Source organism: Lontra canadensis, unplaced genomic scaffold (assembly GCF_010015895.1).
Source record: "Lontra canadensis isolate GAN:19392208 unplaced genomic scaffold, GSC_riverotter_1.0 scaffold24, whole genome shotgun sequence".
Classification (NCBI taxonomy): domain Eukaryota; kingdom Metazoa; phylum Chordata; class Mammalia; order Carnivora; family Mustelidae; genus Lontra; species Lontra canadensis.
In genome coordinates, this window is record NW_022631018.1 from 17,890,445 (window position 1) to 17,910,831 (window position 20,387).

Consider the following 20,387-nt stretch of genomic DNA (forward strand, 5'->3'; position numbering starts at 1 on the left):
TGTCCCCCCCCCCCTTTTTTTTTTAAGAGACTAATCCATGTGTCCATCAAAAAAACAAAAAACAAAAACAAACCTGTAAATATGAAGGAACAAAGGTATTTCCTGGAGAAGAGACCATTTATTCAACGAGAGACTCAGATGGGCCCAACTCTGCTGGTGTCCGTCCTTTCTGTGGAGCAAACCTCAAGTCAGTGTTTTCTTTTGCCTTTAAAAATGCTTCCAAGAGTGGAACCTGTATCCACACAGGTCAAGACTGCAGAGAAGGTTTTGTGGAAATGAGTCCTTTGTGTATACCTGCCACTCACAGACTTCCTCTTTTGGAAAAAGGAGATACTAATGATAACAACATTCAGATACGCTGGCCTGGTGCCAGCAGATGGCTTTTCTACAAACTAGGTTCCAGGAAGATACAGGTTAGAATAAACTGTGCTGTTTTATTTATCTTCCCAATCTGGTTGGCAGCTAGAATTTTTTAGGATCTTCTTTATTGGCCCCAGTGTGTCGTTACACTTAATGATAGGGTGGCACTTGTACACAAGCTCTTCTGTTTCTTGGCTGCCTGAAGACGAAGTCACCGTAAATTATCTGCTGTCTACATGGTACAAGGCTCCTTGACTCATCTGGTACTTGTTTTGTTGACTTCTTTAATATTTTTATCGCGGGGGTATGAGAGGACATGGGCCTTTAGCCACAGCTGTTTCAAGACTTCTCATCCTCCACCCTGCAGGAATAGATGGGAGGTCTTTGAATTTTTACATTACAGTAATTTGCATTCCCACGTAAGTTGTTACGAAAACATTCCTTCCAAGCTCTCTGTGCTACAGAAAACATGCCAGGACCTTATAGACAAAGCCATTGCTAGCAATGTCATTCCTATGTCAGCTCTGAATAACAGGCTACCATAACCACTTTTCTTCCCTGTAGACTCAGCTCATTTATCTATTATACTGTTCTGGGCATCTTGAAACACCTATTTCTACTCAGGTACTCATTTTCCTATTAGTGATTCACTTTCTCTTATTTTTAAAACCAGTTTTCCTCCAAGGACATGGGGGGATATTTCACTTAGTTTCTGGTAACTGAATAACTTTCGGTATCGGAATTGTTTCCCCATTTGCTTTCACCTGTACTGAATTCCTTGTTATCTTCAATGGCATCCAGATCCAGCTACTTATCATTCCAGAAGTTTCCATCCCCTCCACTTCGACTTAATTTATCCTCCACTGACCTGGTTCCTGGCCCTTTCTCTTTATATTCTGTTTTACTTGTTTCGGGAGCTTAAATGATTTTATAAGAACTAATTTTGGGTTCCTGCTTTGGAGCCATAGTTTTCTTACAGAGAAGAGCAGGAAATGGGTTCGACTCCTATTTCATTCCACCAACACCTTCTTGAGTCTCATCATCAGCTGATAGATGATGCCTTACAGGTTGCATAGCACTGGAACTTTCCTAGAGTAATGGCTCGACTGTCAGGGTTTTTCTGGGCTCATTCTTCCACTGACTTAATTATGATCTATGCTTAACAGAGTCCCAGTACAACTATTTTGCAGAACGGCTATTACCCTAGAACTACTATAGCACATATTGAGACATAGTTGTACTCCCCAGTAGGTAGAAATTGACCCCAACAATAAACTTTGATAATAAAGACAATAGGCTATCATGGTTTTATTTATTATTTACCTGCTAGCATTGTGAAAGGTCACACTTCAAACTATGAGTTACACTTTATTCTCCATTCAGTTTGGGGTGTGTGTGTGTGTGCGCGCGTATGTATATAATATCCTTGAATCGAAGAAGTGTCTGTTCATGGGACGGCAATACAAATGTTGGTGTCTGAAGACAGAGGAAAGAAATATGATATATGTGGTTTTAAACTGAATTAAAAGTCGGGGGGTTGGCGGGCTGAAGGGAGGTCTGGCATGAAAAGCTTTTTTCTTTTTTTCTTTTAAAGATTTTATTTATTTGAGCGAGCACAAGCAGAGGGAGAGGGAGAACCAGACTCCCCACTGAGCAGGGAGCCTGACACAGGGCTCGATCCCAGTACTCCGGGTGCCTGGTTTTACATAGTGATACACCTGTAGCTAAAAGACAATTATTGATGGTCCTGCCAGGAAAAATAAGCTTTAAGTCTGCTTTAAGTCTGAAATGATCTCGTTTCTAACAGCTTTTTCCTCATTGGAGAGTTCCTTTTCTAAGCGCTGGGTAGTAAGCAGTCAGGATCTCATTCAGGATCCCACAGTTGGCAACACTTAAGAGTTGGAGCCAACCTTTGGCGGAACAGAGGTGTTCAAATCTTTCAGGGACTCCCTTGAAAAATCCTAAGTATCCCTCTACCTTCGATCCCACCTTTCCACTTTACAAAATGATTCTTGAGGAAGACTGGCATGAAAAGCAGATTTTCATTTAAGCCCAAAACACATGAGACAAAGGGAGTCCTCTTGTGGCCTGTGGTCCCACCAGAGCAGGTGACCTTGGGGAGGTAGGCAGGTCACACCCTAGAGAGCACCAGCTACGTGCTCCCTGGAAGTTGTCACTGCAACAGGCAGCAGGACATGGCTGAGGCCCCGGCTGCTCTCCATCAAAGGACTGCATAAAGCTTTACGTCCCCGGATGTACAGACGGCCAGAAACAAAGCCACTACATTCACTAGGTATCACTGCACATTTTTCTCAATCTAAAAAATTACCTAAAATTCTGAGGGACTTCTCAGACTTGTGCCAAGAACTGAAACCAGGGTGTTTTTAGTTTACACATCACAAAAGGAAGAAATGGCATACTGAAGTCAGAACCCGTTCTTTAATGTTTCTCATCTAGCACATCCCTCTGCAAAGTCTGCTAAGATTTCGGAGAGCAGGGCTTTTCAAACTTCTGTAGGAGGCAGTTTTCCTTGTATGTTTATTTTAATAAACACACAAAAAGAAGTTTTCTCCCAAAAGGTTTATTTGTCACATTTAAAGTACAAAATCAAATACACAGATCCAAATACTGAACCATGTGAACAAGTCCGTCTATACATAGATCACGCAGCCCTACACAACCCATCCAAACATTCTAGCATAGCCCAATACTATCTTCTGAGTAAAAAGCATCACTTCTAAAGAAACAAACTTTTATTATTAGTAACACTGCCAAATGTAAATTATTTTCACTTTATCATTTGATAAAGGATAGAAACAAATACTGCAGAGGAACTGGGGAATTTCTAAGTATAAATCTAGTATGTGTATGTGGGTTTTTTAAAACATATTCTATAGGAATAGTCAGTAGATGGACTTGCCAACCAAAGTACCCGGGCATATCAACTATAAAAGAAACAAGTTATGACAAAAAACTTTGTAAGATTAATTACATTCCAGAGGATTTTTGTTGTTGTTGTTGTTTTGGTTTTTAATGCAAAAAAAGGACTTTGTCTAACAGCACAGCATTTCTAGGTCCTATTTTCTATGGAGTGGTAATGAACTTTGAGGGAGACACCTCTATCTGTTAAACTGGTCACTAAAGGAGGTATATGATTTTTAACACTGTGTGGATTATTTCAACCAAAATGCAAGAGCACAGTTCTTTAGAAGAAAGGCAGAGATGTCAGGCTTGCCAGATACAGAATATATGTGGCCACTGAAAACACAGATGTCCCTGCTGATCATGAGGACTAAGTTATAACAGCGTCTTTGTTCTAGGATGTCATCTACCTCACGAGCAGACCACAAGATACTAAGCCTCAGATGCCCAAAAACGTTTCCAATCCAGGCACAGAATTTTTTCAGAGCTTCCTCCCATAACTGAGAACACAGGCACACATACGGAGACATGGGTCATGAGCAAAGTCAGATTTATATTAATGGCTTCACAGTAGCAACACAAAATGTACTCAGTGTCACATTTCCATAGGAAAATTTATATTTACACTGTACACTTCAGTCTTGAAATGTGGACCCAAAAAACATCCAATTTTCAACAACCAATGAATTCGCTGAGGGTTCCGTCCCCTCAGATCGCCCTAACTCAGCAGAGCGACAGGCCTTCCTTGGCCGCCAGGCGCTGGCGGTGGACTTTGTCCTGCCGCAGTTCTTCGTGGTTGGGGTGCCAGAGCTTCATGATGATCCTTTCGATGTTGAGAGCGTATACAGTATGTGTAGGAATGACTTCCCTGTGCACCTGTGATTCAAATATTTGCATGTTTCCGATTTCACTTCAGTGTATGTATTTTTCCAACATACAAAATTAAAAAGGGTTCGGTCCGCAAACACACACAAAAGATGCACAAACCTGCGGACTACAAGCCAGAGTCTAATGAACTCCAACTAGATAACGAGAAAACACGCAACAAGCCTCTGAAATACGAGTAAGGGAACAAGAGGATTTTTTCTTTCTTTTGTGGGCCATGCGGGGGCTGGGAGAGGGAAGGAGGGAGGAGGAAGGAGGCCCGGACCCTGGATTTGAAAAATGAAGGTAGTGTGAATGGCTTTAACAAACTAAACACGGAAAACCAAAGCCAGAAAGAGGAAAGGCTACTGAACGTCTTCGTAAACTCAAAGAAACTTTGAACCTATCCCTAAATCTAGGCCAACCTGAAGGGACCAAGAGTTACCTGCAAAGCTTCGAAAAGGTCGTACATGTTGACTGGAGGCAAAGAGGCAGGCAGAGTGTCCCCGGAGCAGGCCAGGAGGAGGGCAGCCTGCTGCTCCGCGTCATCGGGGGGCGGGTAGGAAGCTGGGTTCTGACCGGCACAAGGAGCAGAAAAGGCTGGAGGACTGGAAACAAAGCCAGTAACTAGGAAGGAGACAACTGAACAACTAGAATAGAAATGGACTTTAACACATCTTATTAAAAATATCTTAAAATGAACGAGAAACCCAATTACAAACCCAATTAATTTTTAGCCAGTATATACATCAGTAGCCCATAATTTACATTTTTAAAGGCAGCCCATCTGTCAAGCTGCAAACAGAATGCAGAGCAACTACACTTACACTCCTCTCTCCACAATGTTAAAATATTTACTAAGCTCAGGACACTGAGCCAAAATTGTTTCCTGCCCTTAAAGTGCTTCTAGTTGGGGGGGGGGGCACTTAATTAATTAAAGGAAAATGAAATTGAAACACTGACTTGAGAGAGGAAGATAAAATGTAACTGGAGACAACAGGACTGAAAAATAACATCCAAGAAAAGAAGATACAGCACAGAATAAGCAAGAGGCAAAAATGGAGGATGGGGAAAATCCAAATCCTGCCAATTTCCCAAAACAGGACCTAGACGGAGTACCAGCAGGGAAGGCAGACATAATTTTTATATCATAAAACTGCAGGAGATGACCTACACAATTCTGAAGACCATCCCGGAGGTAACACAACAGTGAGGAGGTGACTCAGACACGCGCAGAAGCGGGGTATGAGCGTGGGTAAGGGCATCAGGAACGGCAGCCCTGCTGGGGAACCAACGAGCCAGCGGCGAGGCAGAAGCCCCCCAGGGACCGGCCAGTGTGGGGGAGAGGGCAGCTCAGGAGGCCTGGCGGGGTCAGAGACACTACTCCCAGCATTCAGCCACTAAAAGGAGCTCCCCCCACACCCTTTCTTGGTTTTTTTTTTTGGTTGTTGTTGTTGTTTCCTAGAAAAGAATGACTTCCAAAAGAGAACAAGTACTCCCACACAGACAGGCCTGAGTGCGACTGAGCATGGAAACCTTCACATCCGGCAATCTAAGTACAAACGGTGCTCTTCTGAGGGCCCTTGTGAGCCACCTAGAGGTCTTTAGCCATGAAGGAGGCTCTGGTTCAACCCCCTCCACCTGCTGTCCACACTTTGCTGTGTCCAACTCTCTTCTCAGCTTCCCACCCCTCACCTCTTCCTACCACACCTTCTACCCTCCCTTCCCGTTAGTTCTTCACCGACATCTGTCCCGCCGGCCTTCCCAGTTACACTTTGCTCTCAACGTGTACCTCCCTGTCCTCTCCCTGACCAACCAGCTAACGGGCGCTCAAAGAAATCCAGTCACTTCAGTCACCATGAGAAAAGTTACATCACTGCTTTTTCTTTCCCCAAGGCTTAAAATCTGGACTGAATTATGTGCTGGCAAGGAAGAAAGGAGGTGAGGGGTGCAGACAGACCCCACATGGATGAGATGAAAGGTCATCCCGGTCATCTCATAAAGCGATGACTCGGGACGTTACAAGTCCTGGGAGCCCTCCACGGAGGGCGGACAGAGGAATCCCGGAGTCAGGGGCTGCGACCAGGTCTGCCAGGAGCAATGGGATGAACCCAGTGTAGGCCACTGTCTGGAGCTACAGCCACGGAAGCCACACAAGGAGGTAGAGAAACACTTCCCATCCCTCCTCCCACCATCAAGACACCCAGCCCTGACCCAACAATCACAGGCGTGCTTCTGACTGAGGGCAGGCTGGCTGCTACCACCGGGCGGGGGCTGGCCCTCAGGAGCCATTAGAACGCACGGCCCCAGGGAACCACTCCACTCCTTTGGAAGGTGCGAGGCACGAGGCACTCCCCTCGAACCACGCGCGGCAGCCTCTGCAACTTCACTTCTGATAAACAGCACCAAGTACTTCACCAGTTACCAGGCAAGGATGCAGCTCCAGAAAACAAACCGCCTGCTCTCAAAGGTACTTGGACTTACAGAAACGTAGTAACCAATCATTTACCAGCGATCGGACACACGGCAGTAGCACACCAGCTACAAAGAAGGGCTGCGCGATCACAAGAAACCCCATGTACCTCTCTATTAAGTTGTTGTACGCCACGACACTGTTCTTCAGGTAAGGCTGTGGGGTCACGTTACTCCCAAAGGCATATTTAAAATGACCATCACGTAACCGATAAGCTTTCCTTCTGGACACAACAGATGTCAATATATCTTTCAGGTGATTCTGTGAAAACAAGTAAAGAAAAGAGAAACAGCATGAACTCCTGTTTAAAAGCAAATCATAAAACTTCCATTGACCAAAAAACGTTTACTAGTGTTCAGTGGACGGAGGGTTGAGACAGGCCGGCATGTGGTGGAACCAAATGAAGGTTTACCACGGAGCCACAGGGCCCTGCCAGAGCAGGAGCGTACACGAAGGAGGGAGCCGTGCTATTTTTATTTAGTTCTATTTAATAGGGGCTTGCTCTACATGTAATTTATTAAAGAAGTTATTTATACCCCTAAAACTGGTTCCTTTCTCAAAAAAAGGATTTTCAGATAGCTTTAAATGAAAGTACATAAGAGGGAAATGGAAAATGTCCGTGAAAACAAAGAGACAGAGCTGTTCCCAGCCTACTGCTAGCAACGGGGGAGTCGGGGTCAGCCTGGTGTTTCAACTACACCAGTAAGATCATCTCATACCCAGGCCTGAATGATATAAACTATCATTTCCACATAGAATTCATTTAATGTTTACAACTTCATGAGACAACCCTTATGATCTTTGAGGTACATGTAAGGAAATGGGGCCCCCAAGTATTGGGAATTACCCAATATCGCCCGGCATACCCGGGCCCTACAGAACCCAATATACCTCGTCCAGTAACTGAATGCATAAAGTGAATGGATCAGTGGAAGAGTGTGGTGAGACAAGAATCCCACTGTTTGAAAACAAAGTCTAATGCTCTTTAAATGCTGTGCCACAGCAAACACCAGTGATTTTAATCTTTACGATTCTCAAACTCTTTTTTTTTTCCCCTTAAAACGGTTTCCCTGTTAAATTAAACACCAAGTCAAGCACAAGTGTTATACCCTAATTAACCTTTCTGAAGAGCTTAGGCTGTTAACTGAAGGCAACTGCTTGGACCATGGGGTGTTTCCCTCCTCCAAAGAAAACAATTTCAAGATGACAACTCTGAGATGGCGACATTTTGGTTCTTTTCTTGCAGTCCCAACTTTCAACAACACACACAAGCTTGTTACACCCAACCTGTAAGATTCTGTCACCAGCAAACTAACCTCCACCGCATAGACAACAGCTGAGACCGCCTCCTCCGTGACGTTGTCCAACCCGTGCTCGTAAGCGGTCACTATCATCCTCCCTTCAAGCTGACCTCGAGTGGGAAGCATCATTGTGTGGGAGCAGAGTTTCAAGTCATCATCATCTTGGGGATCCTTTGCCACAAACTGCTGGGCTCCCGAGAGGGGATTTTGAGGCTGGAATCTATGCTATGGGTAAGAAAACTTTTCAAAATTATTCATCACAGTGGCAAGCAATAATGCAAAGAAAAGTAACCAATTTACAGCTTGAGATCCCACAAATTAATGCCACCAAAACCATACCACAGGGTGTTAAAAAAAAAAAAAAAAAAGAAGTAACTCATGCACAAATAATCACAGAGTCGCACCCATTACATAGTGATAACTCAGACATGAACTAACGGGAACGGTGGCAGTGCGCACAGTGGTCTGAACACCTGGGTAATCACAGAATATATGGCTCTGTGCTTAAAAATACAATTAGGGGAAAGGAGAAAATATAAAACTATTTTTAAACAAGTCAGAGTTATACTTGTAAGTAAGCAAATTCTGAAAGTAGAAATAGAGAGTAATACTTTAATTACACTCTAAAAGCCGAGCCAACCAACATAACCTCTAATAACAGGTATTCCAAGAGAACACCAGACAGTGTAACTACTTTATATCATCTTCTACATAAAATCCTCAACACAGAATCTTGCTAAGACATATCATTCTAATTATTTAAAATAGCTTTTCTTGGGGCGCCTGGGTGGCTCAGTTGGGTAAGTGCCCGTCTGACTCTTGATTTCAGTTCAGGTCATCATCTCAGAGTCATGAGGTCGAGCCCCAAGTAGGGCTCTGCACCCAACAGGGAGCCTGTTTGAGATCCTTTCTCCCTCTGCCCCTCCCCTGGTTCCTAGAAGAGCACATGTGTGTGCTCTCTCTCTAAAATAAATAAATAAATCTTTAAAAAAATAAAATAAACTAGTGTTTCCCAATCTTGTCCCACCCATAAAACCTCTGCCTTCCTCTGGTACATCCAGACAGCCCATCTGGTCTCTCCACCATCGGTGGGAGATAAGCTACTGGTAGCGAGTATGACCCATCCCCATTTAAAGTTTGTATTACGGAAGGAACACTGGTTGTTTTTCCATTTTCCAAGTATAAAACTGTATTTTATATCAAATATCCCTTTCTAAACCAAGGCATGCTTCTCTGGAGATGCTGACGCCCTCGGACGGAATACGATGGATAGAAAACTCAGGGCAAAGGTAGCAGTAAGTGTTTCTTGATGTTAATCAACAAACCTATCAACAACCAGTCAAATCTCTAAAAGGAATACTTTTGAGAAACTTTCTTCCCCAAATATGAACAAAAAATCAAGTTATTCTAAAATGTTTCCAAGTGTTACAGCCAAACCCCTTCATGACTTCTCTGCTGATCCCCAAAGGCTCAGGGCCTAGCTGGGCATCGCCAGGATCCTGCCAGAGACCGCCAGGCATCCTGTAGCCAGGGAGCAGAAGTCTTCAATGGGAGAAACATTATTCATTCCACAAAAATATTTTAAGAGGAGAAAGAATACAGGCATACTTTTTCAATCATTAAAAAATCGTGAGGTACTAATGAAAACATATTAATATTTATGTTGTAACAAACTAGAACTATAAAAATTCAGACACTTGGGACTCAGAATCTTTGAAACTCTCATCAACTTCAAATACAGTAACATCTTTCCCCCGTGAATCATGCCCCCCACTTTTTCAACTCTACTACCAGTATTTTAAGATTTATTTAGAAATGAAAGCCAGTTTCATCACACCAGCATTTAAATCAGTTGTTACCAAGATCTATCGAATAACAACCTACATCAAATTTCTGACGAACAGAAGAAAGCTTTTTCTTCCCCTTTGGTTTTCCAGGTTTAGCTGCAGAACCCCCTGTCCAGGGCAAAGATCCAGCACCCTCTGTGCGAGAGAAAAATCATAACCGTAAGAGAAAATAATGACAGTTGTCAACTGCTAAGCTTGCTTTCATTTTGGGCTAAAAAAGTATGGAATGCTCAAGTAATGAAACTAAATAAATGCTTAAATTCAGATCTTCTCTTTCTACTTTCTAAACAAAATTATGAATCCTCTCAAATCGTGTTTTTTCAGCTGTAACCGAACTTATTCCTTTATGAATACAAATTTGTTTTTTTCTATTTTAATTAATGTTTATTGGGTGCTTTCTTTGCTTATGAGTAGCAGTAGTATCAAAAAAGGACAGAATTTTCTAGTTTAAGATGGCGAACAGATCACACAAATTTATCTCCTCTCTCTTCCAAGACCAACTAAAAATGGTAATAGTGAAAAGCAAACAGCATGTATCCACGACGGTGACAAAAAGGAAGACGAGTGAAACAAGATGAGAGCCCCAATGAACTCCAACAATGAGCTAAAGAGGGGCGCCTGGGGGCTCAGAGGGTTAAGCCTCTGCCTTCGGCTCAGGTCATGATCCCAGGGTCCTGGGATTGAGCCCCACATCGGCTCTCTGCTCAGCAGGAGCAGAGAGCCTGCCTCACCCTCTCTCTCTGCCTGCCTCTCTGCCTACTTGTGATCTCTCTCTGTGTCAAATAAATAAATAAAATCTTAAAAAAAAAAAAAAAAACAACAACAATGAGCTAAAGAGGTGCTGAATTACAAGCAGACACACGGAAGCCGTAATCCAGCAGTGACCTAGGCTAGGCAAGGTTGGGAAATGCAGAAACCAGTCAACCTGCCCAGCAGAAATCCACGAAGAGTCTGGATTTGGGGAAGGTGCGTACAGTGGAAACCGGAGGGGTCAGTAGGCTAAAAACAAGATTAATGGGAGGTCTGTATTCAAAAATCGCGGACACAAACACCTTCCCCCACCCCTAGCAGTGCGCTCGGTACAAAATAAAAATGCAGGGTCCCCTGTCCAAACATTTACAATTTCCAAGCAACCACGGTAGAGCCCTGAGCCAAGTAAGGGGCCCTTCGGGGTTCACGGGCAGTTCACAGGCCCCGAGGCCGGCCCAGCGCAGTGTTTATAACAGCGGGGGGAGGGGCGGGGGGCAAGAGGGCGGGGGAAGCTCCTCTAGCTAAAGAGAACAAAACTTCTGGGCTATCCTGAGGTGGCCACGGGCGCTGGCAGCGCAGGACACAACTCCGCACGCCGACATGGGAGGAGCCCCGCCGAGCCCCGCCGAGCCCCGCCGAGCCCCGCCGAGCCGGCCGCCCGCCAGCAGCCGCTGCAACAAACCCCGGCGTGGCCGTGTGCTTCGCTCTCAACACGAGTCACCAGACATCGGTCATCTGTAACATGATCCGAAAGCCCAGGCTCAACAAACAGAAAACGGAGGTCCCAGATTAAAGAATTCAGGCAACACAAAGGACTTCGACTCATTTCTAACGGGTGTCTTCAGAGAAGTTTGAAAAGATGTATATCCATAAAACTAAAAGAATACGGTATTATAAAAATTGCTGAATTAAAGAATGCACTGGAGGTACGCCTGGGTGGCTCCGTGGGTTAAACGTCTGCCTTCAGCTCAGGTCCTGATCCCAGCGTCCTGGGATCGAGCCCTGAGTTGGGCTCCCTGCTCCCTGGGAAGCCTGCCTCCCCTGCTTGTGTTCTCTCTCTCTCTCTCTTTCAAATAAAAAAATAAAATCTTAAAAAAAAAAAAAAAAAAGAATGCATTGGACAGAAAGGTTGAAAGAGTTAAAGAAATCTCACAAACACAAAGCATTAATGCAGATGTCTAAAATCAGTAAATCCAGAAAGAGATTTAAGCTCCAATGAGGAGCTATCAAAGTCCTACCAGAAGATCAAGAAACAAAGTGGTTGTCTTTGAGAAAAAGTCTAGGAGTGGGAAGAAACTTTTCATTATAAGACCATCTGTATCATTTCTTTCTAACCATGAGTGTATGTATAGTTCAGAGGTTTAAAAAAAAAAAAAAAGGCAAAGTAATCCAAGCTCATTACAGTACACTTGAAAAATCCCCCCCCCAAATTTTTATAAAATAGGGGAAAAAAAGGCCACTCATCATCTAAGCAAAAACATTACTTCCATTTTGATGTTTTTTGAAGAATGAATTTTTAAAGCTTTAAAAAAAATACTCCAAGTCTGTCAGTTAAAAAAGAGCTATTTGGACGTTTATGATGAGTACTGAGTACCATACAGAATTGTTGAATCACTATATTGTACACCCAAAACTGACATAGCACTGCATATTAACTAGACTGGAATTAGAAAGTAGCGGGGTCGGGGGGGTGCTGTTTGGGAAGTCAAGTTCCTCCTCTCCACCACTTCGAATGTCTTTTTGAACACCCAGTCTCCCGTATGAGGTCAGCCGACCGCGGAAGATTCCCAGCGAAGCCTCCTCCTGCCGGAGGGCCTGGGCGTTGGGTGACGCGCTGATGTGTGACCACAGTCCCAGCGAGGACGCACAGCACCGTGAGTGAGCTCGGGCCCGCAACAAGGACAGCTTTCCCGCAGCAGGCAGATTTCAGTGCGGATCCAACGCTTCCACTTACTGGTCGCAGAAGGTGTCAGTTAAGTTTTGCTTTTTATTTCCTTTTGTTTTCTCTAAAGTTTCCTAATCCATAAAAAAGGGGCTAATACCTGCCCTAAACAGCTGTTGTGAAGGTTAACAGGAATGACAGACCGTTTCTGTCGCACTGCAGTCGTTCTATCGATATCATAAAAATCATTCTTCCTGCCTAGCTTAAAAAACAGAAAACCCACCCCCAAGTAGTACACGTACAAAGAACTATTTCTATTTTTCACTTTTAAATCATCTCTTATGCCAGCAACCATTAATTTCATTTTAAGGAACTGTAGGCCTGATAGAGAAGTAACCTCTCAAATTCCAAACGTTTCATCCTTTATTTTAAAATAACCAGTAACAAACATTCATGCCTGTCAAAGGCTTTATTTAGTTAAAATCAGCCACTTAACACTTTCTAATACCACTCCATGTTTGTTTGGCAATTTTTTTTTTTACTTTCAAGAGCACTTTTTCACTGTTCTCTTGTCCGCTTTTTAATATATATCTGTAGGGCAAATCTTACTGTATTTTGTAAGTGTGAAAGCAAGAACACCCAATAATTACCTATCCCACCTAAGCCAGCGGCAAAACCTCAATTTGCGCCTAAGTCTCTTGACTCCTCTCAGCCAGGGTTTTTACTCCCGGTCCCACCACTCGCCCTTTCCACGCACTTTTTAAAACACACGGACATGAAAAGCACCATCTAGGTCTCACCATGTTGGCTTTCCTGATAAATTAAATTTTACACAGAGGAGTGGATCACCTTTACGACCTAACTAGTTGAAGTCCACCCCTGTCTGAAGAAAACAGAGCATGAGAAATCGGACACCCGTGACCACGTGCAGCACGGGGCGGGTGGGCTCAGGGAAACAGCCCCGCCTGACCCCACTCCCCACAAACAAACACTCACTGCTCACTACTCTGCGCCAACGACAGCTCTTCCGAGTGTGAGGACTCGGCCTGGAGGAGATGCCATGTGAACGCTTTATCATACAGCAGAGGTTAGCAGAGGGGAATGACAGAAAGTTCTAGTAGTCACTTCTATATAAAGATGACCGTCACAATCACCACGGGTCCTTTAAAAACAAAAATACTCAATCTACAGCAGGAGGGCCCTATAAATCCCAGTTTTTAACAAGAGCTCAGGGTAAGTTTTACTGCAAGGCAAATTTTTAATGTATTTAATTATTCATTTTCGACTACTTGATTCAAACAAGATGGTTCAAAGAAGTGACTTGCCCGCTTAAGCAAAAAACCAGTAGTCACTGTTTCTATCTGTACCTATTCAGGGCGAAGTGACAGGACCAGCTTCTACCTACCCCCCAGGGCGGGAGCTCTCACCTTCCAGGTGCTACTCTCCTACTCGAGAATGTAAGTGAGACCGTCAAAGTCCAGGTCTTCACTCCATGTGGTGGCTTCCCCTGCACCTAACCCTCACTCCCCTTCCCTGTGTCACGGAAACCTGCTGCTGACACCGCTGCCCTCCGCTTCTGCATCCTGACTGCCCACCCTCTTCCTCGTGTGTCCTTCGTTTAAGTCATCCAAAATTAAGCTGAGCAGAGAATAAAGACCAAAGTCAATCTAAGCGCAGGGAAATCACCGGCTTTACAAAGGCTCTAAGAAACAAGCTGCACCTGCGTAATAAAGGTTTTCTTCTGAGCAGTTCAAAGACCATTTCCTTTGCACGCAACAGATGTGTCTGTTAAAGGAAGCTAAAGCCCGGTGCTCCGTGGCTTTGCTGACGGACGTCCCCGGAAGTATTTCCACTCCCTTACCTGGTGTAGACACCAAAATCTGACAACGCGTCAGAATAGCCAGGAGGAAATCGTTGTGAGAATGGACTGAAAAAGGGAAGATTATCATAAGTCAAATACAAAATATTTAAAACGTAAGGAAACCATTATTTGACTTGGGATTATCCCCTACCCTGCCATTCTTTACACTTTATTTTTAATATTCGTCGTATTAAAATAATCTTACATACCACTAAAAACCCAATTTTATTTTTTTAACCGAGAAGACAACAAAATATATTGCAATTTATTACTGCAATTACTTATTTGCCATTTATTACAAGTCTGGGAAAACCTCAGAACAGTAAAATAACTCCCCAGATAATTATTTTACCATTATCCTGTGTGAGAAGTCTATGAGCTTCAAGGTCAAATTCTTCTTTGCTGATCTTCTGCTTGAACCACAACTTTAAGTTAGCCCAGTATCTGCAAAGGCAGAGGCAGTATTAAGAACCAAGGGGTCTGCTTCTTACCGAAATTCACCTTACCTGCTCCAAAACCAAGGGCGGGAGATTTTGCATTCCCTACTGTATAATATGCTCAGTTGTGTTCCTCTCCCCAAATTCGTAGGTTGAAGCCCCAGCCTCCAGCCCCCAGGAAGTACTCTACTTGGAGCAAAGCCTTTAAAGAGGTAATTAAATTAGGGGCGCCTGGGTGGCTCAGTGGGTTGAAGCCTCTGCCTTCGGCTCAGGTCATGGTCTCAGGGTCCTGGGATCGAGTCCCACGTCGGGCTCTCTGCTCAGCAGGGAGCCTGCCTCTCTGCCTACTTGTGATCTCTCTCTGCGTCAAATAAATAAATTTAAAAAAAAAGAGGTAATTAAATTAAATTAGCATCTTCAAGGTGGGCGTATGATGCCCATGTGATGGGCATCCTTGTAAGAAGAGATTAGGACAGAGAGACACACACACACACACAACCAGACAGTGGCCATCTACTAGCCAAAGGGAGAGGAGTCAGAAAAAACAACCCTGATGACACCTTGATGTCAGACTTCCACCCTCCAGAATGATGAGAAAACGAGTTTCTGTTGTTTAAGCCGCCCCCTCTGTGGTATTTTGTTATGGCAGCCTTGAAAACCAACACACCTAGGAATCAGAATACTGACAGAAGGAGAAGGAAGAAAAGTTTTTCCCAGAAGGGACTGGCAGGCAATCACATAATTGGGTTCATGAATGAATTAGTCAAAACCACAGCTGTACCTTTCCTTCCTCACTGTTAACCTTTCTAAAAGATTACCCTCCAGAATCCTACATTTAAGACTTATATTTTAAAAGTACTATTATTAAAAGTATGAACTTAAATATGAATTTCAGATATGCGTTCTCATTATTAACTACCGTTAATAATACAGTATCGTATATTTGAAAGCTGCTGAGAGATCTTAAAAGTTCACAAGAAAAAGCTTTGTAACTATGTATCATGACAGATACTAACTTACTGTGATAATCATTTTGCAATATACATAGAATACTTGTCGCACACCTGAAACTAATGTAATGTTATATGTCATATGCCAATCATCCCCCAATTAAAAAAAAAAAAAAAATCTATATTTTAAAAGGTGTATGTTTTATGGATTGGGAAAGGGTCATTCATTCTGATCCTATAACCTCCTTCCCTTCAAATGAACTCAAGTTTTAATCTAATCAGCTGAAGTAATGAGTTAAAGATTAGAAATAGGAGTAAAATCCGACTTTCCACATCCACAGCCCCTGATTCAGTGCTTAAGGAAGCTGCCCCTTCCTCATGAAGCAGAATGAAGAGTTACTCAGTCCATGTCTTAGAATCACTTTCAATTCACACTTAGCTACTTTCTGATGCTCACTTGAGTTCCTGACAGAAAAGGAAAAAAAAAAAAAAAAAGATTTCTAAACGAGACGGCTGAATGCCCTCACTGGCTTTCTATACCCCTGGCAAGGCGTCTCCTGAACACAGATCCGCTTCAAGCCATCTGAGTCGGTGCCTCTGTATGTAACCAGTTACGTGTGCAAGTAACCGCAGGCAAAGCTTTGGCTTCACACGCATTCCTTCTTTCCAGGAGAAAACTAGCTTTAAGGGAGTCAAAGCTGCCTAAGACCCATTTCACTCAACAGCAAAATATGTTAAGTTCTAGAGTCTGGCATGACTTCTCACCTGATACTTACACACTCATTAGTCGATAACTTCCCAACAATGGACACTTAGATGCCTTTTTTTTTTTTTTAAGGACAGGAACAATTATGAAATGAAATAAAGCTCCACAGAAAAAAACAAGTGTTTTCCCATCCCATTCTATCCAATAAAAGATAGTAACATGAGACAAATTTCATTATTTAAAAACCCTGCATCACAATTTTACAAGAAAGATGCGAATACATTCATTTTTTGAATGCGAACTTGTAAGTAAAACCAGGCTCTACCAGGAGGTTCTGCCAACGTGATACCACTGATCTCCAGGGGCAAACTTCGTGGCCCAAAGGGCCAGCACCCCATCTAAGATCTGGAAGACCTGCTCCCCAACTCTGGTCTCTGTGTTACCTTGCTGTATAGCCATGGACAAACGACTGTTCCTAACAGTTAGTTGAGGAAAAAGTCAGTCAGCCTCTGTGAAGGTGAGGATGATGGGAGAGAAATACAAGTGTGTCAGACGAGGAAGCACTGGAGAGACTTAGAGAAAACTAAATACATATGATCGAGTCACCAAAAATAATCCAACACCTCTCTACACAGGACACTCTCCGGGGTACAACACAAAGTGAGTTAACTAGCAAAGGCCACGTCTTTCTAGAAGCTGATGAGGGCATGCAACCTGACATAAAGGACATTTGGACCACGAGCTAAGTAGAAAACAACTCTTATCTGGGTTCCTTATACACTGCCTCTGCTCTACCTGCCACCAAGGACCATGTGTAAATGGCCAGGTTGTATAAACCATAGCCAACTACTCATGGAAGAAATGTGAGACATCACTATAGAGCGATGTTACAGTGTTCAACCAAGAGGCTCTTCTAAGGAGCAGGAGGAAAAGACAGTGAGAGATGGAAAAATACAAAACCACACTATGCCACTAGCTATTCCTGGCACAAAAGCGTATTTTGATTACATTGTTCATGGAGATTCACCCTACAGATGCACCAAATTTAGCTTTCGCATCTGTATTTGACCAACATCAGAGAGCCAGCATTGGCCTTTAAAGACCAAATAGGGAAGATCAACTTCAAATTTCTGGCAACCCCGTGTGGTATGTGTGGGATCACAGAAGTCACCATCACATCTCATCAGTAAATCACACACAGATCTCTCAAATTTATTATATTATGGAAACACTTTCCAATATTTTAAGCATCCTAGACCTAACAGTAAAAAGTCAATTGTGCTTAAAAAAATGTAAATTTTAGCAGTCAGTATTACAAAAGCAAGAAACTATAGTAATTAATGAATGGTGAAAATTTAATTTTACTTATTGAAATAATTTTCAGTTAATTAAATAAGCAAAGAAATTGACAGTAAACATGAATATTAAGATGTAATTTTAGGTGGACTATTTTATCTTTGGAAGTCAATAAATGTTCACAAAAAATTAAATAATTATGCCAAAATAATAGATTCGATTTTAATGCTAGTGTTTGTAGAAGTCTGATTAACATTCATAATATTAAAATAATCTTTAAGGATTATATTTTTGCTTGGGGCGCCTTGGTGGCACAGTTGGTTAAGTGTTAGACTCTTGATTTCGGGTCAGGTCATAATCTCAGGGTGACATTGAGCCCCAGGACAGGATCCGGACCAGTGCTCAAGTGAGGAGTCTGCTTGGCATTCTCTCTCCCTCTCCCGCTCATGCTCACTCTATCTCAAAGAAATAAACCAGTCTTTAAAAAAATTATATTTTGTTTCTAGTTATCGGTTTAGGTCATGAGTATTTCAAAAAGTCTTACATGGGAATTCTGTGTATCTTGCTAGAATAAAAAGCAGAATGTCAACTCCATCACCCCAAAATTTCCCAAGAAGGAAAAATTCCAAAATAACGTATGACATCCAAGTAACTTCAGCCTGCTCACAATAAAGAATATAAAGAAAAAGATAAGAAGAAAGTGTCCCCCCAAACGCCTTGCTCCTGCAGCAACATTATTTTTAAGGGACCATCTACCCAGGAATGCAAATGTGTGGAATATCCCAGAAGCCATCTAGCAGCAACAACACAGGCATTCTAATTTTAAACATTTAAAATGTGTTTCCTATATTAAAAAAAAATAAAATTGCAATAACGATTAATGTTCTGAAGACTTCCAAACTCGTTCTTGTACTTCTGAAATATCTTATTTGGCTTCGGCCCTGGCCGGATTACTGCTGGTTCATCCCGCCATCAGCACTGGCCCTGATGGTGGACTCGGTCCCCTGCTGTAACCCAGGTCTGGCTGGGTGCGTGCGGCTCTGGAACCCCTCGTAAGGCATCAGAGCCAGGAATCAGGCATGGGAGGCCTGGTGACTTCTGAAGAGTTACGTAACCTCCCTAGAACTCGGTCTTCACGTCTATCAAATGGGAATAATAACCGTCCGGACCTCACATCTCCGATGAGACAGTACGTTAGGGTGCTTAAAAGGTGATCAGCGCCGGTTACTGAGATCATCCCTATAACCGCGGTGATGCTGTCAGTGCTCTATAACGCAGGATCTACGCATCCCCGACCTCAGGAAGCTCCCGCCTCCAGGAAGCCCTCGGGGGCGGGCCGCCAGGCGCGGTGCCCGATCCCGCCGGGGCGCGTCGGGCTTCGGGTCACTCGGTCCCGGGCAGGCCCCACGCGTCCCGAAACTCCGCGCAGGGGCCCGCAACCGCTCAGTAGGCCCCTGGGCGTGGAGTGCGCCCCTCCCGCCCCACCCAGGGCAAAGAGTGCCGGGCGAAGGCGCCCGCCCGAGTCCCGAGGGAGCCCGGGAGGCTCGGCCCCTCCAGCGTCTGGGCGAGTTCCGGCTGCCCGCCCGGCCCGAGAAGCCCGGAGGCCCCGCCGCCCGCGACGCGAGGCAGCACAGGCCTCGGGGCGGCAGGGGGGCGTTTCCAGGGTGGGTCGGCGGCCCGAAACCAAGGGAGCAGCGGCGCGGGGACCCGCAGGCTGTGCCAGAACAGCTCTTACTGTTTCACGTTGTCCCCCAGGGCCTCGCTCAGGTTCTTCTTGGCCGCCTCCAGCTCGCTCACAAAGGTCGCCATTGCTCCCCACGTCTCACCCGACCGCAGACCGTCCTGCCACAGTGACCAACAACCGAAAAACCAATTACGCGAGAGTCTGGGGGCTGGAGGCTCGGTCAGCTCCGATCTGTCCCGCCCCCTGTCCCTCAGAAGACTTTTGTTTGGTTTTCGGCTCCGCCCGCCTTCCTGAAGAGAAAGTGAGGAGTAAGTTCGCCGTTTTCTCAGTCCTCCTCCTCCCGCCCGCTCGAGTCACGTGACTCCTATCGTTGGCCCCGCCCACACCCTACTTAAGCCCGGGACCGACCTGGCCTGCAGCGACGCCTGCAGGGCCGGCGCTACCCGCTCTTGCGGTCTTACCGAGTTCGGCCCCTGTCCTCCGACCTAGATGAGGACCCTCCCCGGCGGATCAGAAAGCAAACGCTCTGTCAGTTTGGTTCTTTCTTTGCCTTAATTTTCGCCAAGCACGAATCGTGTCATAGGCCACCTACTAGAGTCGTCTTAATTTTCTGCGTCTTCCGGAAAAAATGTAAAGTTCTATGTAGGCTGGTTTTGCGTTTTATTCACTGCCGTTGCCCCGGTTCCTAGAGCAACGCCCCCCGCGCGCTGGGCTATCCGTGCGTATTTGCCGAGTGAGTGAAGTTATTGGGAACAATAAGGGAAATACACGGAAGGAAAAGAAATAAAAAAGAAAAAGTGTTTTACCCCCAGCTCCGGACAAACTTCCACCTGAGAGTCCCCTCCCGCCTGCCCCGTAGCTTGTAATCATGTCCTATCTTCGATTGTGCGTCTCGGTGGGTTTCTAAAGCTTAATGTAATAATATACATATTTCCCCTGGTATTACAGTGTCTTGATAATCATTTTAACGACGGCTTTTTAAATACCCCAGATAAAACGTGCACAATAACTTGCTTCCTAATTGTTAGCCTGCTGTTTCCATTTTCTTACTCTA

The 20,387-nt window shown here is 44.3% G+C and overlaps 1 protein-coding gene across 1 annotated transcript; it reads right to left on the reverse strand.

The window, feature by feature from the left end:
* Nucleotides 1-2,925: 2,925 nt before the first annotated feature.
* TADA1 (transcriptional adaptor 1) lies at nt 2,926-19,673 on the reverse strand. The gene is made up of 8 exons (XM_032862949.1): nt 19,385-19,673; nt 14,613-14,704; nt 14,261-14,326; nt 9,805-9,902; nt 7,936-8,145; nt 6,729-6,880; nt 4,592-4,754; nt 2,926-4,158 (listed from the first exon to the last, which is right to left on the reverse strand). Exons 1-8 carry the CDS (start codon nt 19,456-19,458, stop codon nt 4,006-4,008), a joined length of 1,008 nt encoding a protein of 335 aa, XP_032718840.1. The 5' UTR covers nt 19,459-19,673; the 3' UTR covers nt 2,926-4,005.
* Between the last annotated feature and the right edge of the window lie 714 nt (nt 19,674-20,387).